We start from the raw sequence: 25,775 nt of genomic DNA, 5'->3' as shown, positions 1-25,775 counted from the left end.
GGGACTTTAATCAGCATCTTTAAGAAGGCAGGACTTTTCATCTCATGAATACATGAGAAGCAGAACAGCTGACATTAGCTCAAGTGACTTGCAGGTCTTTCCTAGAACTTCTAAATTTAAAGTAACTGGTCCCTTGATTTCAAGCCTCAGGTTTTATGCCCAAGACCATGTGGTTAACCAGGATGTTAGGAAATGTCAACGCATGTAATGAAGCATTTTACCTCATTAAAAAGACTAAGCCTCCTAATGTGCAGCAGTCACAAGTTTTGGAAGGCCATGGTGTGAGTGCAAGCCCATTTAGAAAACCATTCTTGGCTGGGTCTCATGCACCTCTGGGAGAAGGAAAAAATCTGGTGTCCTTTGAGAGCCTGCCAGAGGAGAGATTACATTCCTGAAACAGCTCTGTTTCTACCCTATCCATTTAACTGAATAGATTGTAATAAATTCAGGAAAACTAGTTTCGTTAATCTTTTCAAAATACTGAGAGGACGCATGTTTAAGGAACCAAAGTGGCCTTATTTTTTAAAAAAATGTTAGATTTGACTGTTTTAAAAATTGTAACATTTTATGAAACCTGAGAAGAATCAAAAACCTGTGAATCAACTGATTAATAAAAGCAAAGCACTGAAAAAAAGAAACTATATCATCCTCAGGAAAAAAGTCATTGGGTTTATAAAATATAATTTAATCTACCAAATCAAATGACCCCTTTAAGTACTTCTTCATTGAGTTGGGTTATGATTTGGAGATTTGAAGGTACGGAACAAAATGCAGTTGAGTTTAGATTTCAAATGAAATATTGTAAAAGCTAAATGTTTCTCATATCTCATTCTCAGTAGGTACTACCTCCTTTCTTATAAACAACAAAAGGGTTGTTTATTGGTGGAAGGAGGAGGCTCCTTTGGTGGAACCTTGCTTAAGAGGGGAGCACAAGAAAAGGTGATTTGGGTGGCTCCTGTTGTCTTCGTAGTGGGCTATAGGGCTTCCTCTCTGCATGTTCCATCTTGAAGGAGACCCCTGAGGCTCAGAGAACATTTTTGGTGGGTGGCTGCGAGGCATAATTCTACACTGGAGTCAATTACATCTTTTGGGTTTTCACAATTGTAAGGGCTTGAAGCTGCTTGTGCATGGAGCTGGAACTCCACACTCTGACCTATGTTCATATTACAGCAGAGATTTGGAATCCCTCAAATGTCCTATCTTCTACAACACAGCCAAGTGGTACTTTTGTCTTTTACTTCAAAATCTTTGAAAAAAGAAAAATTGTTAGATTTAATATAATCTTTTATGACAAGGAGAATAAAACTTAGAAAGAGATGGATTGTTACAAATAACTGAATTGGTTTGAAATTACAGAGTACTAATAGATACAGTATTAGCAGAAATATAAAAATGAAACTTTAAAATTCCCCTTTGGTTTATTTTACATAGGTAAGCTTACCTTTCTCTTTACAGGAAACTAACCAAAGATGTTACAGAAAAGATGGCTGAAGTAGAAGTGAAATTATCTGACACAGCTTCCCAAAGCAACAGCACAGCCAAAGAACTGGATTCTCTACAGACAGAAGCAGAAAGCCTGGACAACACTGTGAAAGAACTTGCTGAACAATTGGAATTTATCAAAAACTCAGATATTCGGGGTGAGCATTTTTTGTGCAAATACTCAGTCCTGGACAGTGGACTTAACCATCTGTCTAACCTTTTAATACAGCACTTTCAGAAAAAAATTAAGTGCTTTCTAATAATTTTAAAACTTTTGCTCATTGAGTCTCTGGCACAAATGAGGATTAAAGTTCCCCATTTTACAAATGTGTGACTTGGGGCACAGAGAAACTAAGAGACACAGCAAAGGTCCTACAGAGTGAGTGGCAGTAGTTGTATTAGAACAGTATCCATTTCCTGATTTTTCCAGTTAGTGGTTTAACTAACTCCCTGGCCTTTTCTTGGAAAGAAATAGTTAAGTTATTAAGTTGATACTTCAGCAAATCCTTTTACATTCAAGAATGTTGCTTAGTCTGGAAATAACTTTTGCAAATCCTTCACTTATTAACATTGTAGGCTATATAGGACCCTCTGCCCAAAGCAAAAGAAAGTAGAAATATGTTAGATCACACTATCTATCCTGTTTATGCATGACTGCTTTTTTTCCCACTAAGTTTCTAAAGCCAAAACATGTCACACTGTTTTTGAATAATACAGTTGTCCCTCATTCTCCATGGGGGATTGGTTCTAGGACCCACCACGGATACCAAAATCCACAAATGCTCAAGTTCCTTATAAAAAATAGTGTAGTGTTTGCATATAACCTGGGCACATCCTCCATATACTTTTAAATCATCTCTAGATTACTTATAATACCTAATACAATGTAAATGCTACGTAAAATAGTATATTTTTTAGGGAATAATGACAAGTCTGTATATGTTCCGTAAAGACACGACCATCCAATTTTTTTTTTTTTTTTTTTTTTTTTTCCTATCCACGGTTGGTTGAATCCATGGATGTGGAGCCCACGTATACAGAAGGCTGACTGTACTACTCATTGAGTGGATCTGCATAAATGCCTGAGAAAAGGGGAAAAATCATCTGGGCATATAATCTACAGGCTGCTTGACATCAGCTGTTTAAAAAGAACTGGATGTTTGCTTATGCATAGAAAAAGCATCTACATGATTGACTTAATTTTTCATTTTTCACCCAGGTGTTTGGCATCCTCCAGAGTTAGACTAGGTGCTAATGGGACAAAATATATTCATTGGTCATGAGAAGAAAACTATACTTCTTCATAAATATTTTCTTTCTTGAATTTTACAGTAAATTTGGGGCCAGAATACACCAAATATGGACATTGCTTCGTGAGGAAATCTGGTACAATGAGATTAACCGTGGGCAATTTCATTTCCTGCTCTAGGTGCCTTGGATAGCATTACCAAGTATTTCCAGATGTCTCTTGAGGCAGAGGAGAGGGTTAATGCCTCCACCACAGAACCCAACAGCACTGTGGAGCAGTCAGTTCTCACTAGAGACAGAGTAGAAGACTTGATGTTGGAGCGAGAGTCCCAATTCAGGGAAAAACAAGAGGAACAGGCGCGCCTTCTTGATGAACTGGCAGGCAAACTACAAAGCCTGGACCTTTCAGCTGCTGCCGAAATGGTAAGGTTTAGGAGTTTGGCCTCACTTTCTGGGAAAAAAACACCCTACTTTGTCTTTAATATTGTTCAATTTGCAAATGAATCAGCAGGAATGAAACTCCCAGGTTCAGGTCTCTGGGCCAAGGTATGGGGTATCCATGACCAAGCCAAGATTAAAAGCATGTGGGTTTCCAGTCTTTCCCCTTCCAGCTGTTTGTGCTACACAACCAAAGAATCATGACTACTTTCCTATTCAGTTGTATCAACTCAGTGACATGTTATTGCATCTTGACCCTTTTTATACAACTGTGGACATGGGACATTTTTTTTCTGATTTAAAGTGCAAAATCTATCTCAGAGGAAGAATTCAGAATCATTCTAGAAGGGACTTCCTAAAAAAATTAAAGAGAGTAAAACAATTTTTTTTTCCATGGATGTCAGATGAAATGTTCCTTTGTTCTAGTAACTTTACCTGGTGAAGATTAACCCTGAACCAGCCTAGAAAGTAGATCCATTTCCTAGAAGCTTTTAAAAAGTAACTCTGGAGCCAAATGAAATTGTGAGTTTAATGAAAATCAGGCAGGTGGCCAAAAAAAGCCAAACTGAGCCTGTTTCTTCCCCCTGCTTCCTTACTGTTTTTCATGGAAGGATACCTATCTGAGAGAACTTGGAGGGTATTGTTTATAGACTAAGACTTGCATTGTCTTAGCACCTTCCCTCTTTTACTGTTCCTCTGTTTCTAGGCTAAGAGACTGTGTAGTTCAGACTTCATTACAGCCTTTCTGAGTGAGACTCCCCCAGCCCTCACCCTCGCTTTCTCTGAAATAGACAGAAACACACTGTGTTAGGTTGTCACCAATTTTATTGATGTCTGCAAGGTTTTATATTCATTGTCTTATGAAACTTTACAGCATCTAGTGAGAATGGGGAGTAAGCAGATCTCCTGTCACCATTTATTACAAAAGAAAATGAAGGCCTAGAGCAATGTGTAAATTGCACCCACCAGTAGACAGAGTTGTTATATGTGGGCATGAAATGCCAATTCTCTCAATCTTTCGTTTCAGTATTGATTTCTTCCTTACAAATTTTAATAAAAAAACAGTTATCACAAATAAAATCTCCATGAACTACAATGAGAAGCAGCTAAGCACACTAGAGGACTTCTGCTTTGCAACGGGAGGCATCTTAGGAGTGGATGGCAGGTGGGCAGGGGTTCTGGCCTTACATGTGTGTGCCCATCTCTGTGGCTGCTTCCCTACCAGTGGTACACCACCTAGGAATTAGGCAGCCTCTTCACTTCTCTTATTGTGTTTTTGTCTTTGTTAATTATCCTACAAGAACTCTCTCCATAGATTCCGTTCTGCCATTTCTTTGTGTAGAGACAGATTTTTGTCCTTTGTGTTTTTTTCAAGTACTTACAGTTCTTCATCTTCGTGGATGTTTAGCTTAGAGCCATACTGTTTTTTTCATGTCTGCCCTGTCTGCAGAAACAAAACAGATCTTCTAGTGTGCTGTCAGATTGTTTTTAGAAAGCATCCCTGAGCTTTTACATTTCTCTTCTTGATTAAGACTCACATTCTTCTCTAACATGCAGAATAAACTTGACATATACTGTAAACCAGACACGCTAAAGGATTTTTTAAAATTATAATTTGAAATGTAATGGGATTATAATTATCTTAAAATTATTAGGCTAAAAAGTTGATTGTAAAACTACCTTGTTTTTACTTCTTAAAAACGATACTTTCCTTGTCCTATGTGGGAATATTCTGTTAACTGCTTTTCATTGCAGTAAATCTTTGCCTCTTCAGTATGAACATCTTCCATAAAAGAACTGCTGTAAATACAGTTTCTTCCTGTTTGGCCTTTTCCATCATATAGCACACTTGTAATTTCTCAATTTGCATTTGTGTGCCATGACGAAGCAGTAATCTTTGAGAAGTTCTGGTAGGTTAAGAAAGGAGAATTCTATGCATGTCTGATGGTGGGGGTGGTAATTTGGAAAAGCTACATCCACCTGTGTTCATACTGTTTTCTTTAACATATGGAATGTTTTCCCACTTCCCCTGCTCAAATCCCACCAGCCAACAAATCCCTTCCCAGCTACGACTACTGCATTCCTCTGCGTCTCTCCTTTTTCTACTTTCCTTCATACTTAGAGCATCTGAACTATTGTCTATTTTATGTGGAGTGATTTTGTCTTCCAAACTAGATATGAAGTTACTAAAAGGTTAAATAATATGCCTTTTATGTCACCGTCTTTACCAGAGCAATTAACGTGGTACTGGGCCCAAAGAAGGTTTGCCGTGCCTATTTTTTTTCACTCCAACTGATTAGGAAAAAATGGAAACATTCTTTGGCCCTCACATTGGCAGAATTCAACTTGATATAGCATATAAGGTTTGTACGCTGGACAGAGCCCATATTGTATTTTAATTCATTTAGACAGAAGGTATTGGTGAGCAGTTATAAACTTTAATGGTTTCCTTGGAAATAAGCAGGTTAGCTTATTCTGAAACTCTTTGAAACTCTCTCCGTTCTGTCTCCTGAATGCTGTTTTCACGCACCCTTGCTGAGGACCACCTACACTTCTCTAGGGCCACCCAGGCCCTGCACAGCTGTTATGCTGCAGCAGACTCACTATCTGAACCATTATGCCTGATCCTTGGCTTGTTGCAGACCTGTGGAACGCCTCCAGGGGCCTCCTGTTCTGAGACTGAATGTGGCGGCCCAAACTGCAGAACTGACGAAGGACAGAAGAAGTGTGGGGGGCCTGGCTGCAGTGGTCTGGTAACTGTTGCACACAGTGCCTGGCAGAAAGCCATGGACTTTGACCAAGATGTCCTGAGTGCCCTGGCTGAAGTGGAACAGCTCTCCAAGATGGTAATTCAGTGGATGGCCACAGTTTTTTTTCACATTTGTTTGCTTGTTTTCAGTTGTAGACTGGAGGACCTGAGAGGGAGAAGTCAATTCTAAATGCTGACCAAAATGAAAAAGGCATTTCAATGATCAAATATGAACTATCAACTATGAAACTTCATGTTTCTGTGAGGTCAAAGAAAGAGATGAGATTTTCTTCATAGATAAAAGAATTTGCTTTCTTTTCCAGTGACAGGAGAATACACATATGCTTTAGAGCAAAAAGTTCAAATCTTAGACTGATAATAATTTGAGATAACCAAGTTACTAATGAGTCTAGGATTATAAACACATCTAGCTGCAATACAAATATTCTATACTAAGCAATCAAGCATTTACTCTTCTAAAGTGACACACACTTAAGTATTTATGTGGGCACCTCAAAAAAAGAGGGAATATTTTATAGGCCACCAAATGTTTTAGAGGAGTTAGAAACTTGAAAAATTTTTAACTGCCAGTCCCATCTGTATAAGAATACAGTATAGGAATCTATATACTGAATACTTTGAGTCTGTTTGGGAATACAATACAAGCAATATGTTGTTGAATGGGAGAAAGTGGTTTCCCAGAACCATGGTTCCAAATGCATAGTTTTTCCAACATCAATTTTTGGGCCATTTCTAATATTCTGGTTTGCTTTAGAAACAGTGAAAGTGTTCCACAGGTCATTTATTCTTACTATTTAGGTCTCTGAAGCAAAACTGAGGGCAGATGAGGCAAAACAGAATGCTCAAGAAGTTCTGTTGAGAACAAATGCTACCAAAGAAAAAGTGGATAAGAGCAATGAGGATCTGAGGAATCTCATCAAGCAAATCAGAAACTTTCTGACCCGTAAGAAATGTTTTCATTTTACTTTTAGACGCTATTTCTGCAAGATTCTCTGTTTGAGAGGCCATAACTCAAATCTGCAGTTTAGATAAAATCAATTTCTGATAGGGTATTGACGTTTCCAAATAAGAAAAACGTCCATGTTAAGAAATGTTTCTGTTTCTCGAAGCTTATGTATGTGTATTAAATAACCTCCTCCAATGTTATGCAAATAACACACACCTGATGGGGTACCAAAGTAACCAATCAAGAAGTCATTTACTGTGAGAATTGAATTTGTAATTTGTTTGCAGTTACATGTAATGTCATTAGAATCTTAAAGAAGTAGAGTTTGTTACTTTGGCATTGCCCCCAAAGCTTCATAATTCTATTATTTAGATGATATTATACCCATAGTTAAATAGCTCTGTACCTTAAGTGTTTTGTAGAGAAAAAGAAAATCTCTAGAATTTGTGGTCCAGATCACAAGTGCTCCTCAACTTTCTCGAATGTTATCAGTAAAGATGATTTTGGCTGTAAGTTACAGAAAACTGTCAAGTGAAACAATCAAAAAGGATATTTGTTGTCTCACATAATATGAAGTCTAGTAGTATGATAGCTTCACGGGTCTGGGACTCATGTACTCTTCATCTTTCTACTCTGCCATCTTAAGCATAATCAGCTTTGTTCTCAAGACAGCTTCTCATGGTTAAAAGGTGGCTGCCAAATTCTAGACTTCACATAAAGACAAAATAATATTAATGGAAGAAGAAACCACCTCTTCCTCTGCTGTATCTTTTTAAAAGAGAGGAAACCTTCCCCAGAAGCCTTTAAGCAGTCATCCCCATAAATCTCATTAGCCAGAAATAAGTCACATGCTCATGCATAAATATCACTGGAAAATGGAATGTGAGTACAGTAATTGGCAGACTAATCAGGATTTAATGCTGAGTTGTTCTTTTACCTGACCTTAGAAGAGGCAGGTGCCTGGAAAAAAAAATCAGTATTCTATAGGCAAGGAAAGAGGGAAAATGGCTGATAAGGAGTCAACAGTATTTACTAAGGATATCTTAGGGAATATCCTGTGGAAGCCAACATTCAAGCATATATTTTCCTATGAATAAATCCTTTGGGGTCCATTTTTATGTTCGTTGACAGTTTAAAACACATACAAACATAGCTTGAAAATGAATGAGGATCTGACATATGTGAAGTTTATCCTGTCATTTTTTTTAACCACCTTCCATACTGGACATTTGAAACTCCTTGTCTTCGTTGATAATTTCCTGAATCTAGATAATTTATAAGGAATATCAGCTTTCTGTATCTGCGTTTACAATAGTATCCTAGCTGTTCTTCCAACCTTAATTAAAAGATTTTATGGCCTTTGAGTCCCTCAAAGGCCATAAACCCTGGCCTCTCTGGTTTTCCACAATCTGAACTATTCACTCTGCTAGACTTTGACATAACATGTTCTGTCCTTACTGTCGCTCCATCCAGAAATGTCCTTTCTTCTTTCAAATCCTACTACCCTTCAAAACCTGATCAGTTCCTCATATTTCATGAAGTCTTCCCCATTACTACAGCCTAAAACAAATGCTAGTAGTACTCACTGTCTGCAGTTGCTTTTTTGTGTGTGTAGGTCTCATCTCCTCACCTAAATGGATTATAAACTCTTAAACAGGAAGTAGGTATCTCTTGGTGTAACCCCACCAACTAGTAGTAGATGTAGCAGATGACTAGTAAGTGACTGAATGAGGGAACCACCTATGATCTTTCACCTTTACGGGGACATCTTTGCTTTTCACAGAAGACAGTGCTGATTTGGACAGCATTGAAGCAGTTGCTAACGAAGTACTGAAAATGGAAATGCCTAGCACCCCACAGCAGTTGCAGAACTTGACAGAAGATATACGTGAACGTGTTGAAAGTCTTTCTCAAGTAGAGGTTATTCTACAGCAAAGTGCTGCTGACATTGCTAGAGCTGAGATGTTGTTAGAAGAAGCTAAAAGAGCCAGGTATCTAATGACATGACATCTAAGGGGTTTATTTTATGTATCTAGTATGAAGTAAAAAAGTATTTCTTTAACCGACGGAATTTCTAACAATGACCTGTATGAGTCTCTCCAGACCATTCTTTAAAAGAAGTGTTCTTTTCTGAGAGAGAATTTTTTTCATATTCACAGACAACATATTTTCTCATTCTTTTACTCAGCAAAAGTGCAACAGATGTTAAAGTCACTGCAGACATGGTAAAGGAAGCTCTGGAAGAAGCAGAAAAGGCTCAGATTGCAGCAGAGAAGGCAATCAAACAAGCAGATGAAGACATCCAAGGAACCCAGAACCTGCTAACTTCAGTAAGATATAACTGTTACTATATGGTATTACATGTAGGACAAAATACCCATATTTACCCATATACCCATATTTACTTTTTTTTAATCCGAAAAGTGCATGTGATAGTTATCTATGAACAAAAATTCTTACAACTCAACATTAAAGGATTCCTTTAATTTAAATAAATCTAAACTACTCCCTAAGCACAGATGCTAAAAATGAATTGGAGATATGTTTTCAAGATACGTTCTTCATATTTCAAGATATGAAGACACTAGACCAATAAGTCCCCTCTCATGTTCTCCCCACAAAAAAGTCTAAGAAAGATAAACTCCTGTTGAGTAGTACGAAGTACAATGATGATTTCTAAATTAGGTTTTAAAAAACTGTCCTGATGTTATAAAGCAGCCCAAAACCAACTTACATGGTTAAGACCAGTGTCTCAAGATTTTGATGATCATTCGCAAAAATTTTACTATACAGTCATTTTAAAAACCACTGGAGAACAATGAGTCTGCTTCCAATGCCCAATTCTAGAGGAACCTAATAGCCTATAGCTAGGATAACCTGTTTTATTCAGAATGCATGTGAACTTAATGTTTTTTTATAAGCAAAATACTTAGAGACTACCAGATATTAAAGGTACACATTAAGAAAAGAATTTTTCACAGGGATTTAGTTCTTTATTCTAAAAATCCTCTTAAAGAAGTATGCAAACATAATTGTTTTTCTTTCATTTCTCAAAAACCAGTTCTTTAAGTAATTTTTTTCCTTCCAATTTTAGGAAGGTTTGCTTAAAAAAAAAAAAAAAATGAAAAGGACCAGGCACAGTGGCTCACGCCTGTAATCCTAGCATTTTAGGAGGCCAAGAGGCGGGAGGATCACGCTTGAGGTCAGGAGTTTGAAATCAAGAGCGAGCCCCCGTCTCTGCTAAGGATAGAAAAAAATTAGCTGGATGTGGTAGTGTATACCTGTAGTCCCAGCTACTTGGGAGGCTGAGGGAGGAGGATCGCTTGAGCCCAAGAGTTTGAGGTTGCTGTGAGCTAGGCTGACGCCATGGCACTCTAGCCTGGGCAACAGAGCAAGACTCTCACAAAAAATGAATATTTTTTTTAAAATGAAGAAAATTGACTCATCCAATCCCTATACATATTCTCAGATATACTTTGAAATTAGATGTTCCCTGTACCCAGTATTGTCAGCCTTCTCAGACCAACCCTCCTTATGTTTAAAACGTGGGAGATGGTTTTTGAACATGCTTTTCCTGCCATTAGTTGATACAAACCTGTCTTTCCCTGTTTCACTGTTCTCAGTGAAATGAAGCTGGACAGTTCTTAAACTGTTTTTCCTCCTTAAATTTTGAGCATCTATAAGGCCCTTCAGGCTACTTGTTCAAATTTAGAAAAATTATGTTTTCTCACCAGACTATAACTCTTCAAATATTTTGATTTTTCTATCTCCAAGTTCTTCAAATTTCTCAATATGCTGTTACCATTTTAGTGAACTTTCAGTGACTTTAAAAAATTACTGTTTTGAAAGCCAGGCGTGGTAGTGTATTTGGGAAGCTGAGGTAGGAGAATTGCTTGAGCCCAGGAGTTCGAGGCTATAGTGAGCTATGATCCTGCCTGTGAAGAACCACTGTGTTCCAACCTGGCAACACAGCAAGACACTATCTCTTAAAAAAAAATTATTTTGAAAAACAAATTGGAAAATGGTAAGTTATAGGTGAGATATTTAGCTTGATGATGCCAGTTAATATAGTGGTTTTGTTACTCAGAGACCCTGGTGGGCAGGAAATGTTTTAGGTTAGTACAATAAGGAACAAAGAGAACCTCTAACTAAACTATGGTCTTGAAAGCTCTTAGGAAAAAATTCATTCCTCTTAAAATAACATCATCTAAGAATTATAATTACTCTAAGAACTTATATTCTAAGTTAATGGATAAACTTTGTGGTCATTAGTTTTGAAATATTTACAAATTTTAGCGTATGTCTATACTGACCCATTCATTTCATTATATATAACAGTATTGTTATTCAGAGTTGATTCTGTGGAATAGATTTATTCTTGATCATTTTAAAGAAAAATTGAGTGCTCAGTGAAATTGGTTCTCCTGTCATGGGCCTGTTTACTTTGGCTAGCTTTTAAAAGTCAATGTTTATTGATTCTACTTTGAAAAGAGATCAAATGTGGATCCTCATCAGTTGACCAAATGATTTTTTTTTCCCTAAATGAGTATTTATAGCTTCCAGTTGTAACTTGCCCAGACCCTGTCACCTTCGCGATTCTATAGAAACTTTTCGGAGTTTCAAAGAACATTCTTAGTCTCCAAGTCCTCAAGTAATTAGCTAAAAACCTCCACTACTAGTTTAACGTATAGAATTGCTAGGAAAAACTAAAACGGTGACTGGAAGTTGTAACTTCCCACAGCTGCTTATTGTGAATGGTCTTTAGCCAAAGTTTGCAGGTGTCCTTAAAATGTTTTCTCAACACATCAAGCTGACTGGAGGTGGTTTTTACCGTCAATAGAGGAAAATTTTACAACAGTCTTAGCCTTAGATTATCATCAGTACCAAGAGAATAAAGTGAATAGATGAGATGTAGCATAGACTAAAGTTAGGCACTTTGTCTAAGTCTTGTTGAAATATTTTCATTTTAGTAATTGCTTTTTTTGTTCTAGAGCAAAATGGCACAGCACACTTTAAAATCTTCCTCCAAACTTGTACTCATAGTAATTTCTACCATTTCTTAAACTAATGGCTTGCTGGATGATTGACATACTTTTAGATTGAGTCTGAAACAGCAGCTTCTGAGGAAAATTTGTTCAACGCCTCCCAGCGCATCAGTGAGCTAGAGAGGAATGTGGAGGAACTTAAGCGGAAGGCTGCCCAGAACTCTGGGGAGGCAGAATATATTGAAAAAGTAGTATATGCTGTCAAACAAAGTGCAGAAGATGTTAAGCAGGTAAGCAAATCTTTGTAACTTTTAAGAGCTATGTTGATAAAGGAGCAACCAGTCTCCTCCTTGCCTTCCTTAGAATCATGATAAGGGACATGGACCAAATAGGGATATTCATTCATTCATTCATCCCAAATAATCTCTCTTAAAATAAGATACAGATGGAAAGGGATGGGAGTGGATATAGAAGTGTCCAGTAAGTATGACCTAGACCCTCAAATCTAACTTGGATAAGAGTTTAGAAGGATGAAATTAATTTAACTTAGGAGTAGAAGTCTTAAAACAGGCATATTGAACTTTATTTCTGTACTGTATGTCAATTAGGAAGATCTTCATGGCATATAGTAATTACCTGGCCATTTGAGAATACTTGAAAAGCAGAGTGGAAAAAACTTAGTTCATTACAGAGAACAGGCAGTGGGAAACCAAATCTTACCTCTTTCAGACTCATTTTGAATTAACTACCTCTTGCTTCTCAATGGAAGGCACTATATTTTGCAGAGAAAATCTCGCACAACCCAAATTTTTAGCTAGAAGCCAGGTAATAATTTCAGCACATGTTCAATTTCTAAATATGTGTGGGCAAAACCTGGGGAGGGGGTTCCACTGCTAAATGACTTAATTTCTGTTTATAACTCTTTACTATTCAAAATTTTTCCTGGAAATTACTATAGCTTTTAGGCATTCTGTAGAGTAACTTCCCTACTCTTTGGGTTGGTGAAGAAAACAAAACAAAAGTTCACTGCCACAGTATCAGACAGCTGTCTTTTCTGTTGTAGTTTGTGTAATTTCCTGCAGTTCTGAGGGCACAAATCTCTCAAGTAGTCTGCTGTTGGGCATTCTGCGTAATGATGTTTTATTATAATCAGGAACAAAAATCCCTTACTTAAATTCTATAAAAGAATCATTTACAACTATCTTTCCAAACCCATACCCCCTTTCTTTTCTCCTCACCCACTTTTTGCATACACTACAACCTCTTTCCTAAATCTTTTGTTAAATATGCCTTTTCCCTCTGATTTCATCAGGAAATCAATTCTTCAGAAATCCAAAATCAGTCAAGATCCAGATGGTCCTCCATTTCTTCAACATGGGCCTTCCCTGATATCAGTCTGCTTTTAAAAGAAATCTACTTCACTTCTCTCTGTAATTCTCCATACAATTATGCTATAACTTTTATACAGAAGTGTTACTCAAAAAAGAATGAGGGCTTAGCCCTAGAAACTTGCTGCAACTCCAAAATATTTTTGAAATGTTCTTTAAAACCATGTCAATTTTGCATTCAGTTCTACTGTTTATTTCAAGATCATGTTTCAATTACTTATTGAATGACTTGAAGCCTACATATCCTTGGCCCTTAATCCAGAATGTGTGCCATGCAAGTTAGTATCTACGTGATCTGAGCTTGCCACGATTATAGTACTGCTCCTAAACACAATCACTGACACTAACATTACATTATCAACTCTTTCTGCCTAAATGTGGAACTGCAGACTCTGGATGGTGAACTTGATGAAAAGTACAAGAAAGTAGAAAATTTAATTGCCAAAAAAACAGAAGAGTCAGCTGATGCAAGGAGGAAAGCTGAAATACTACAAAATGAAGCAAAAACACTTCTGGCTCAAGCAAACAGCAAGCTACAACTGCTGAAAGGTGGGCTGGGTCTTTTCACTTAGGCTCATTTTTTTTTTTGTAAAGTTAAAGCATCCATAGAGTTTGAATCTATTCACTTTAAGTATTTAAAACAGCAGTACAGTAAAGATTAGGTTTTTGAGATCATCATAGTATAAATTTCTCACTTTTTATCTTCCACAGATTTAGAAAGAAAATATGAGGACAATCAAAAATATTTAGAAGACAAAGCTCAAGAATTAGTGAGATTGGAAGGAGAAGTCCGTTCACTCCTAAAGGATATAAGCCAGAAAGTTGCTGTTTATAGCACTTGCTTATAACAAAGGAGAAAGGGCTGTAAGATGGCTGAGGTGACCAAATAGCTACATTTTAAAAACTGACTTAATGATCTTCAAAGTAAAACTCATTACCTATTTAATGTTTTTAATCACAAAATTTTGTATGGAGTTAAATAAAGTACAGTGCTTTTATATAAATGTAATTCTTACATTCATTTTATATACTTTTACTGATTTGTGTTCATGAATCCCTTTAACAAACAATGTTATTTTCACTGTAAAGATGCATTTAAACAAGTTTACTGCCTCCATGAAGACCCTAATTTCAGTTATGTCTATACTCATCTATTTGATATCCTCTAAAAATCCACATCCCCCACTCCCCACCCCACCCCCAAACCACCTCCCAGTGGGGATTCCCAGGTTGAGGCTAAGGAAGAAGGATATATATCCTACACTACCTTCACTATTTCAATGGCTGCTTAGTTGCTCCAATCTCCAAAATTCCTTTAAGTATTCCTTGGTCTAGGAACAAGAACAAAAAGCAACACTTTAGAAAATCAGGAGGATGAATTGTGGTTTGTAAGTATTACCACCTAGACTAAGAGGACCAGGGTTGTTGAGGGGAAGGTTTCAATTAAATCAGGCCAGAGTTTATGGACACTGCTCCCACCAATTAAGCAATGCTACTAAAAAGCACAGAGTGATGCTGTAATGCTACAGTCCCCTCCCCACCCCACCCCCCAGCATGTTAGAGACTGGGCCACAGAGCTCTTACCCCACCCTAGTTTGTGGAAAAACTGTCTTCCAAGAAACTTGGGGGGGGGGGGGCGCAGCAGGGGGTGAGTGGCAGGCCAGTGAAGCTTCATCTGTATTTATAGCCACTCTACCTCCCTGCCTCTGCCCCCCGCCACCCCAGTCAATGGAAAAATTATAACCCGTCCCTGGATTGTTGCACATAACTAAAGATTCTCTGCTGTAATCTGTAGGTGAGGCAAAAACAACAGTGTAGCAGTCCATAGGGTAAAGAAAATTGCTGGAATGTAATTGCCAAGGCAGTGTCAACTTTAGCTGGATAAAATCCCAGCCCCTAAGTGTTTTTTTCACAATTCCTCTTAGAGCAAGACCATTCCATGGACTGCTTAACAACCACTCACACATCCAACAGCTGCATTTGAAGCTGGGCCTGGACAAAAGTTATGTAAGCAGCCATAATTTAAACAATAAGGCAACTTACCTCTGGTCCAAGGCAACTGTCACTTTTATTTAGGTTAAGAATCCAAACAGCTAGCAAAATGGTCATACCTCATCATCTACTGGAACAATTATAGTTTTTCTTTAGTAAGTATTTTACTTAATAGTAGAAACTGTATTCCTCATTCCTTTTCAGCTAAACAACTAAAGACATGACTTTGAAATTACTAATCAGCTCAATGAAATGGACAATTAACCCCACCCTTTACAAGTCAAGAAAATATTGAGAACTTAGTAGATAACTCTAAGTGAACATTTAAAACTTATTTGTAGGACTTTACTCTCCACCCAGATATATCTGCATTCTCATATTGAATGTAAACACTTAAAGTTGAATTTATTATTTTGTCTCTACGGCTAGGATTTCAAATTATACTTCACTATACCCTAATTAGGACCTTTTTATCTAAGAGTAGGGGACATGATTGAGGTTTAAATAAACTAGAATTTCACATGATATTGGGATTTCAGATTTTTAAAAAATGCAGAGCATTTCCAATGATGGTAAAGGAGTACATATCAGACCAACCCCTCCTGCTGATAACTCTGAACACAATACATTTTAAGAGAAAGCATACAGGCACTGGAGAGCAAAAACAGGCAGGGAGAAAATAGAGGGGAGCTGACCCTTAAAAAGAAAAGCACTGGCTGAATGTCCTGTTTTTAACAGATTTTTTACTTGACAGGATTATAAAAGCCAAGTTTTACTAGTTAAAGAATCAGAGGACAGAGTGTGGGGCAACCACAACAGCTGGAAGGTGAAAGGAAAATCCCCAAAAAAGGGAGGAACCCCCAAATTCTGCAGAAACTGCCCAGTCTCTGGCTGACCCCTCAACTACATATGCATGAGAAAGACTTCAGGCAGCACAGGTAAAGCTACAACTGAAAAGAGATTTCAGTTGCTGCCTCCTACAAAGAAGAAAGTTTGGAGTTGGTATTCAGCCAAGATAACCGCCTACTAAAACAAAAATTCAATTTTCTTCAGAACTATGTAGCAGAATCCAGAGTCTTTTCTATGCATCACTCATAATGACCATCATACAATCCATGCTATCTATACCAAATTTGAGAACTACTTAATGAATCTGAAATGATCCTTAAATTTAGTTATAATATGCAAAAGCCTATTTAGTACTTAGTAAATTTGTTACTTAAACCTTTAAAATGGCCGTTTCTTGAGACATTTATCAATAAACACAATTTTATAGCACTTGTTAAAGAAATAGTCATTTACCCAGCCAAAGAAATCCACATAGGAAAAGACAAATGATTAAAGACTTCCTTATGTGTATTTCTCCAAAAGTGTATGCTAAACATTTAGTAGGTATCTCAAAAACAGATGAAAGGGTTACTGACCTTTTAAATACCTTAATATTGTCATATAATGTGATAAAAAGATACATTGCCTATAAAAGCAATTAAAAATAAGAATACATACTAGAGGTAGTCATAAAAAAAACTATGACCATTCAACATGTACTCAACCAGTAAATGAATATTTAAGACATTTATTTCAATATCTTCATCCCTACTGTAATACATTTGAGTCTCCACTTAATATTTGAGTTTTATAGATAGACTCACTCCATTTGGGTTACTGCATAACTATCCTTCAGACCTGTAGACCTCAGCAGAACCTTAAAAACCTCTTAAACACAAATTCTATCCCTAAACTGCAAGAATTTAGGGGTTACATAAAAAGAGTGAGACCATTTTTATTTACATTACTTAAGTTTATACATATTTGAATCTTGTTGAAATGACTGACTTGTTTCCAATATGAAAACCAAATTAAAAATATCTTGATCACCTTATTTCAAACACAACTGTTCCCATACCATACTCCATCCATGCTCCAGCTCCATCCATGTAAAAGTAAATTCAACTTTTCTGTTATCATTGATAAAAGCTGCTTAACAAATTCAGTGATGTTGAACCTTTCATAAACAGCATGAAAATATGGGTTGATGAAGATTTTCCAGGATGCTACTATAAGTAGCTTTCTGTCCTGCGTATTAATACACTGGAAAAAAATATTAAGTTTATGTAAAATATAGATAGGAGACTATCCATTCTGTCCAAACCTATTAAATACCTTCCAAAAAAGATTCATATTTCAGTCCCAGGAATTCCTGGAGCTGTGAGCATATCCTGTTCAGAAATGTGACCTTTACAAGATAGCTCCCAGGAAATTTCAGAAAAAATATATATAGTCTTCTAATTTAAAAGTTGATTGGTTTGCCAAATGATGCAGCCAGGTTTGCTTCTCTAAATGCTTCTGATAAGGTCTGCAAAGGAATAAATTTAGAATTAAAAACCAATTAATTGTAGGTCAGAAGAAAATTTAGACAGCCATTAATTCTGTATGTTGTTAATAATTACCGGATGTGCATGACAGACTCTAGCTATATCTTCACAGGATGCTCCATATTCCAAAGCAAGAGCAGCTTCATTTACCATTTCTCCAGCACCCTTTAAAATAACAAGCCAAGAAGTAATTTTGCTTCCATGGCAAAAACACCACCACACTAATAGAGAATAGCAACAGTTAAAAGAGCAGGCCTTTTAGATCTTAAAATTGCCTTAAGTATTTGTTGTTATAGCAGTGGAGGAAAAGTCAAGAAAAAGTCTTCCAGTCAGGAAAAGCTTCACAGAAAAGGTAACACAGATGAGCCTGGGCTCTGGAGCCAGATGGCCTGGACTCTTATCTACCAATTACTACCTCAGCCACTCACTGGCTGTGTGCTTCATTCAGTTTCTTCACCTCAAAAATAATAGCAGCACTCAACTCACAAAGCTGTTATAAAAATATGGTTAATATATGTACTTAGGAAAAGTGACATGTAAGCACTCAAATATTTTACTCTCATTGTCACATCAGATACAAAAGATGTAGAGAGAGGATACACTTTAGGCTCAGTGGTAAAAAAGGCTTCCCTTAGGAGGTAAATGAGACCTGAACAATAAGGAGCCAGCCATTCAAAGACATGGAGGCAGAGCATTCTAAGCAAAGGGTACTACAAGCACAACAGCCTTAAAATGCAAACAAGTCTGTCCTCTTATGAAAATGAGAAGGCCCATATGGCATGGTATTAATAAGCAAAAGGGGAGAGCAGAAAGCAACGAGGTCAGAAAGGTAAGCAGGAAGATTCAGTGAAGCCTTGTATGTAACCATCTGAAGTTGAAAAACAACACTGGATGATCTGAAGACGACACATGGTCTGGTGTGTGTTTTAACACATTAACTGCCATGTGAGTTGTATTTATCTCAGGCTAGTTTTGAGCCTGGGGCCTCATGAAGCATATGTCACATGTCTCTTTACCTTAGCAGCCACATGAACCAATTTTCAAGTTGCATACAGCCCACACACAAAAAATAAAAAACAAATTTTTCATTAAATTAGAAAGGATTGTTTTATTTTCTAAGTTTTTATTTTCATAATAAAACACTGTGGCCCCAAGGAAAAAACTTTTTTTCTAGTGTGGCAGTCAATGTATTTAAGAGATAATTTTGGCTGCAGTATACAAAGTAGATGATATGGTGGGCAAGACTGAGAGTCTGCCTGCTAGAAACGATGCACAGAGAGGCCATATTCAAAATTTTGCTGGTAATTAGTAACCTCAGAATGAAAATAGCAGGTGGTTTAAAATTAATAAATAGTCATGTTTTCTAGAAATCTTAATGGAATTTCTCTGGTTTTACAATACTCACTGGTCCAAGAATATGTGCTCCTAGTACTCTGTCTGTTGATTTCTGCCCAAGAATCTTCACCATGCCATCTGTGTCAGCATTTGTCTTAGCTCTGCTGTTAGCAGCAAATGGGAATTTCCCAACTTTGTACTCAATTCCCTGTGGGAGAGAGAAAAAGAAAATCTGTATAAATGCTGAAAAAGTTCATTCTCACTGGTGAGATCATCTACCATTTGTTCAGAAAATAAATCCCAAGATGGCAATTGTTCACACAGCACATAGAAGGAAAGACCAAAAGGCTGGTTAATGAAATATATCTTGTATATAAATGCAAGCAAATACAAGTTTCTGTCCATCTGGTTGTATGTCAAAGCCAAATATAAAAGCTCTGGAATTATCAGTTTTTGAATATAGGCAACTTCTCCTCCTATTATTGCTGGTAAATCTAAGTGAATGATCTCTTTATGATGTTAACAAAGGAAAAAATATATAAACTGCAATGTTTTATAGTTGTTAAAATATATTAATGCAACGATAAAATGCTTTTTCTCAACCATCAGTGTCATTAGCTCAATTCACACACTGGAGTAAAGCCACCCACATTCAGGATTACCTCTTCTTTCAACTGCTCTTCTGATTTGCCAACCCAAGCAACTTCAGGGTGTGTGTAAATCACCGATGGCACACAATTATAGTCGATGTGCACAGCACCACCAGCCATTCCTTCAACACAGATAATGCCTTCATCCTCTGCTTTGTGAGCCAGCATTGGACCAGCAACCACATCACCAATGGCATAGATACTACCACAGAAATCAAAAGAAACACAGTGAACTTCTGAAATCGCATTTATCTTCAGTTACATCATGGTAACAAACGTGTAAGTAAGTGTCTAGTCAATAAGCCACCCAAAAATAAATCAAATGCAGCTCTTTGAAAATCTGTGAATTCCGCTTCTAATCTGAGTAATAAAAAATTCAATTATTTTTGACTTTTTTATCTTCTAAGTTTTCTATTCTTCCCCAAATCTAATACATTTTATAAGCAACAGTCTTATTTTTCAAAATACTTTTAAATAAATTTTAAAAGTATTAAAAATACAGATAATCATCCAACTTACTTTGGAATTTTAGTTTGGAATCTGGAATTGACTGGAATTCTACCTCTGGGATCTAGTTCAATTCCAAGCTCTTCTAGTCCCAAATTCTGAGTAAAGGGTCGTCGGCCAATGCAAACCAAGAGTACATCACAAGTGATAACTTCAGCTTTACCACCAGACGCAGCTTCAATACTAGACAATGAACAGTGTATAACTGTTAAACACAATCTATATAAACAGACAGCTGATGGACTTAGAAATTTAAGACAAGAGATTTCTCAAGTGTTGATGACATTTCTAACAACATAAGTTCATCATTTGATTATAAATATAAACGTAAGTGTCAGGCAATGAAATAATGTGCACATCCTCTAGAGGTCTATCATTAAAATCTCACAAAAACAGGCAGTATAAACACAGTGGCTAAGAACACGGGTCTGATAGTCACAAAAATCCAAGTTCAAGTACTGACTCTGCCACTCATTAGCTGTGTGATCTTAGGTAAGTTATTTCATTGAATAACGTAAGTATTTAATAAGTAACGTGCCAGACACATAGTAAGCAATCTAATTATTATTATCATTGATTTTCCACATACCTGTCTAAAAATATTGAATTAATTTTACTTAATGTTGGGAGTTTAAAATTTTCTGATTATATACTATGAAAAGATACAATAATGAGAACATCAGATTAATCATCTTAGCATCAACTTAATCAGAATTTCAACACACTAATGCAATAATTTGGTAAGCAATACTAAGTTATATTAAGTAGTAAAATGGTCTTAAGCTACAAAAAAAATCCTGTATTTGCTAATCTGATTTTGAAATGAGTTTTTTTCTTAAATACACAGACAAGGATGATATCATATCAAAAACAAATGTAGCATACTTACGAAACATCAATGTTTCCATCTGACTTCTTGGTAGCACCAGTAACCTTTGTATTCAACTTAAATTTAAACCCCTGTTTTTGAAGGATGCGTTGAAAGTTTTTAGATATCTCCATGTCAATTCCAACTCCACCTACATGACCCAAAAATTCAACTGCTGTCACATCTGCACCAAGTCTTTGCCAAACTGAACCCTGAAAATAACAATAATCAAAAAAATCCAATAATCATAAGTTTCTATAGCAAATGTTTAGTAAATCATCTAAAATAATTGTAAAATATTTTATTTTGCTAATATGTCTGTTAGAAGCTCTGAGGTTTAAAATTAACCCTGCAGTAAATATCTATAACTTCATATATTTATCAATTCATTCAACATTTATTGAGTTCCCACTACGTGTCAGGCAACATTTTAGCTACTAGGCATACATTAGTCAACAAAACAAAAATCTCCACCATTAGGGACCTTATAGTCTGGTAATGAAGATCGACAAGTAAAATTCATGTCAGAAGACAGTAAAGTGCTATGAGAAAAATAAAATGGGAAGTAGAACCATGACTACTACTGAAGGGAGAGGGATTGTAATTTTAAATAGTGCAGTTGGGCAAGGGCCTCACTGTCAGTGACAAAAGACTTCAAGGAGTGAGGGAATGAACTATATACAGTTAGCTGGGGGAAGAGTGCTCCAGGCAGAGGAGAACAGCAAGTGCAAAGGTCCTGAAGGGAAGGAATATAGGCTCTTATTGCTACTAATTACTGATGTTTGAAGAATAAATTGACTTCATATTGTATTTTCTCAACACAGGAGAAATGTTTATTTTTTCATTGAAATTGCAATTTAAACTGAATACTAGTTTAACAATATTTTAACAATTAGTATAACTTCTAAACAATTATATATGAAACTATACATAATAGGCAAGATTAACAATTTTATAGCACTTCGTAAAATATAAAAAACTATGAACATATCCTTTCCAAGAATTTATATTAAAATCATCTGGTAATTCAAATGAACTATAAAAGTTTACATTCCCAATTAAATTAGGTATATGTGTTCATTTTAAAAATTTCATGAATTTTTGGGATGAGGACTGAGTTAACTAGAAGCAATACAGTGATACTAAAAATCTAACTCTCTCTATATAGACATACATACACGTATATACAGACACATACACATGAAAGTTAACTCAGAATGGATCTGGACCTAAATCTGAACCTATAGAATTTTTAGAAGAAAATCTAGGAGAGAATCCTTTTGACCTTGAGTTAAGCAAAGATTTCTTAGACACAACACAAAAAGCATAATCCATTAAAAAAATAATAAATTAGACCATCAAAATTAAAAATTCTTAGAAATATAATAATATAATAACATGAAAACAAAAATCACAGACTGGGGAAAAAAAAATCTATAAAACATTTATCTGATAAAGGATTTATATTCAGAATATATAAAGTACTCTAACTCAACGATGAGAAAACCGAATAAAAAATGGACAAAATGTTTGAATAGACATTTCACCAAAGAAGATATAGAGATAACAAATAAGTACATAAAAAGATGCTCAATGTTGTAAGTCACTAGAGAAATGTAAATTAAAACCACAACAAACCCAATCCAATGACACATTAGAAAGATCAATTCACCATAATCCAGTGGGATTCATCCCAGAAATTCAAGGATGGTTCGACACACGCAAATCAATAAATGTGATATATCACATTAACAGGACCAAGAAAAAAAAAAAAATCACAGGATCATTTCAACAGATGCCGAAAAGCATTTGATAAAATTCAACAACCCTTTATGATAAGAACCCTCAAAAAATGGGATATAGAAGGAACATACCAAGATAATAAAGGTCATATATGACAAACTCACAGCCAACATCATACTGAACAGGGAACAACTGAAAGCCTTTCCTCTAAAATCTGGAATAAGACAAGAATGCTCACTTTCACCATTTTTATTCAACATAATACAGAAAGTCCTGGCCAGAGCAATTAGGCAAGAGAAAGAAAATCAAGGCCATCAAAATTGGAAAGGAAGAAGTCAAATTAGCCTTGTACACAGATGACATTATCTTGTATTTAGAAAAACCTAAAGACTCCACCAAAAAACTTCGAATTGATAAACAAATTCAGTAAGTTGCAGGATACAAAATCAACACAAAAAAATCAGTAGCATTTATATACTCTTAACAGTGAACACAATCTGAAAAAACAATCAAGGAAACAATCCCATTGACAGTAGCTACAAAGAATATAAAATATCTAGGAATCAATTTAACCAAAGATGTGAAAGATCTATACAAGGAAATCTATAAAAGACTGATAAAAGAAATTGAAGAGGACACAAATATTCCATGTTCATCAATTAGAAGAATATTGTTAAAATGACAATGCTACCCAAAGCAATTTATAGATTCAATGCAATACCTACCAAAAAGCCAATGTCATTCTTCATAGAAATAGAAAAAAAAAATCCTAAAATTTATATGGAACCACAAAAGATCCCAAATACTTGATTAGCCAAAGCAATCCTGAGCAAAAAGAACAAAACTGGAGGCATCACATTACCGGACTTCAAAATATACTACAAAGATACAGTCACCAAATCAATGTGATACTGGAATAAAAACAGACACATAGATCAATGGAACAGAACAGAAAGCCCAGATATAAACCCATACATTTTCAGGCAACTCATTTTTGAGAAATATACAATGAGTGAGAGGCAGTCTCTTCCATAAATGTTGGCTGGGAAAACTGTATAACCATACACAGAAGAATGAAACTAGACCCTTATCTTTCACCATATACAAAAATCAAATCAAAATGGATTAAAGCCTTAAATCTAAGCCATGAAACTACTAGAAGAAAACATTGGGAAATGCTCCAGGACATTGGTCTGGGCAAAGATTTTTTTGTGTAAGACCTCAAAAGCATAGGCAACAAAAAAGCAAAAATAAACATATGGGATTACATCAAGCTAAAAAGCTTCTGCACAGCAAAGGAAACAATCGACAAAGTGAAGAGACAACCCACAGAATGGGAGAAAATATCTGCAAACTATCCATCTGACAGAAGATTAATAACCAGAATACATGAAGAGATCAAATAATTCAACAGAAAAAAAAAAGAAATAATCCAATTTAAAGATGGGCAAAAGGTCTGGAGACATTTCTCAAAAGATAACATACAAATGGCCAACAGGCATATGAAAAATGTTCAATATTACTAATCACCAGAGAAATGCAAATCAAAACAATGAGGTATCATTTCACCCCAGTAAGAATGGCTTTTATCCAAAAGACAGGCAATAATGGATGCTGGTGAGGATGTGGAGAATGGAGAACCCTTGTACACTGTTGGTGGGAATGTAAATTAGTACAGCCACTATGGAAGACAGTATAGAGGTTCCTCAAAAAAACTAAAACTAGAACTACCGTATAATCCAGCAATTCCACTATTGGGTATATATCCAAAAGAAACAAAACCAATATATCAAAGAGATATCTGCACTCCCATGTTTACTGCAGCAGTATTCACAATAGCCAAGATATGGAATCAACCCTAAGTGCCCACCAATGGATTAATGGATAAAGAAAATGTGGCATATATACACAATGGAATATTATTCAGCCATGAAAAAGAATAAAATCCTGTCATTTGCAGCAACGTGGATGGAAATGGAGGTCATTATGTTATGTGAAATAAGCCAATCACAAAAAGACAAATACTGCAGGTTCTCAATCGCATATGGGAGCTAAAAAAGCGGATCTCATAAAGAACAGACTATTGGTTACCAGAGACTGGGAAGGGTAAGGGAGAGGGAGGAATGAAGACAGGTTGATTAAGGGGTACAAATATACAGTTAGATAGAAGACATAAGACATAAGACCTGGTGATTGATGGATCAATAGGGTGACTATAGTTAACACTGACAGACTGTACATCTCAAAGTAGCTAGAAGGAAACAATCCGAATGTTCCTACCATAAAGAAAGGATAAATGTTTCAGGTGATGGATGGATATCCCAATTATCTTGATTTAATTATATGAATGTATCAAATTATCATATGTACCTCCAAAATATGCATATTTTATGTATCAATATAAAAATTAAAATAGAAAAAAAAACACAAGAAACAAGTAACATACAAAGGAAAGCCCATCAGAATAACTCCAGATTTCTCAACTGAAACCCTACAAGCAAGAAGAGACTGGGGCCCCATTCTCACTCTTCTGAAACAGAGTAACGCCCAACCTAGAATCTTGTACCCTGCTAAACTAGGTTTCATATATGAAGGAGAAATAAAGATATTCTCAGATAAGCAAAGACTGAGAGAATTCAACAAGACAACACCAGCTCTCCAAGAAGTACTCAAAACAGAATTACACAAGGATCAGCACAATAAACACTCACGAATGTAAAGCCACTCAAAAGTTAAAGATCAAAGGCTAGATTCCACAATGGCTCAAGAGAGAAAACAAAGCAACAAAATGAAACCCAACAGAATGAACAGTAATTCACCCCACTTATCAGTTCTCTCAATAAATGTGAACAGCTTGAACTCCCCTCTCAAGAGACATAGGCTGGCCGAACGGATAAAAATAACAAGCCAAGCATCTCCAGGAAACGCATCTAACCTGCAAGGATGCATTTAGACTCAAGATAAAGGGGTGGAAATCAATATTTCAACCAAATGGAAGCCAAAAGAAAGCTGGTGTGGCAGTTTTGATCTCAGATAACTTAGTTTTTA

The 25,775-nt window shown here is 36.1% G+C and overlaps 2 protein-coding genes across 4 annotated transcripts in view; one reads left to right on the top strand and one right to left on the bottom strand.

Moving 5' to 3' along the window:
* LAMB1 (laminin, beta 1) overlaps positions 1 to 14,261 on the top strand; it is a 68,802-nt gene extending 54,541 nt beyond the window's left edge. The window contains exons 25-33 of the mRNA XM_012650327.1: positions 1,456 to 1,640; positions 2,912 to 3,153; positions 5,811 to 6,014; positions 6,737 to 6,881; positions 8,668 to 8,875; positions 9,073 to 9,214; positions 11,983 to 12,159; positions 13,647 to 13,806; positions 13,969 to 14,261. Of these exons, the coding sequence (XP_012505781.1) occupies positions 1,456 to 1,640; positions 2,912 to 3,153; positions 5,811 to 6,014; positions 6,737 to 6,881; positions 8,668 to 8,875; positions 9,073 to 9,214; positions 11,983 to 12,159; positions 13,647 to 13,806; positions 13,969 to 14,105 (1,600 nt within the window). The 3' untranslated portion in view covers positions 14,106 to 14,261. The remainder of the gene's footprint in view (positions 1 to 1,455; positions 1,641 to 2,911; positions 3,154 to 5,810; positions 6,015 to 6,736; positions 6,882 to 8,667; positions 8,876 to 9,072; positions 9,215 to 11,982; positions 12,160 to 13,646; positions 13,807 to 13,968) is intronic.
* A 2,774-nt stretch (positions 14,262 to 17,035) lies between these two features.
* DLD (dihydrolipoamide dehydrogenase) overlaps positions 17,036 to 25,775 on the bottom strand; it is a 28,036-nt gene continuing 19,296 nt past the window's right edge. For all 3 annotated transcript variants that reach the window (XM_012650326.1, XM_012650324.1, XM_012650325.1), the window contains 6 exons: positions 21,006 to 21,196; positions 20,129 to 20,299; positions 19,622 to 19,811; positions 19,030 to 19,167; positions 17,700 to 17,789; positions 17,036 to 17,605 (listed from right to left, as the gene is read on the bottom strand). In XM_012650326.1, the coding sequence (XP_012505780.1) occupies positions 17,540 to 17,605; positions 17,700 to 17,789; positions 19,030 to 19,167; positions 19,622 to 19,811; positions 20,129 to 20,299; positions 21,006 to 21,196 (846 nt within the window). In that variant the 3' untranslated portion in view covers positions 17,036 to 17,539. The remainder of the gene's footprint in view (positions 17,606 to 17,699; positions 17,790 to 19,029; positions 19,168 to 19,621; positions 19,812 to 20,128; positions 20,300 to 21,005; positions 21,197 to 25,775) is intronic.

This window comes from Propithecus coquereli, unplaced genomic scaffold (genome assembly GCF_000956105.1).
Source record: "Propithecus coquereli isolate 6110/MARCELLA unplaced genomic scaffold, Pcoq_1.0 Scaffold32, whole genome shotgun sequence".
Taxonomy (NCBI): domain Eukaryota; kingdom Metazoa; phylum Chordata; class Mammalia; order Primates; family Indriidae; genus Propithecus; species Propithecus coquereli.
The sequence above is the reverse complement of the archived record's forward strand: the minus strand, read 5'-3'. Positions and strand labels throughout refer to the sequence as shown.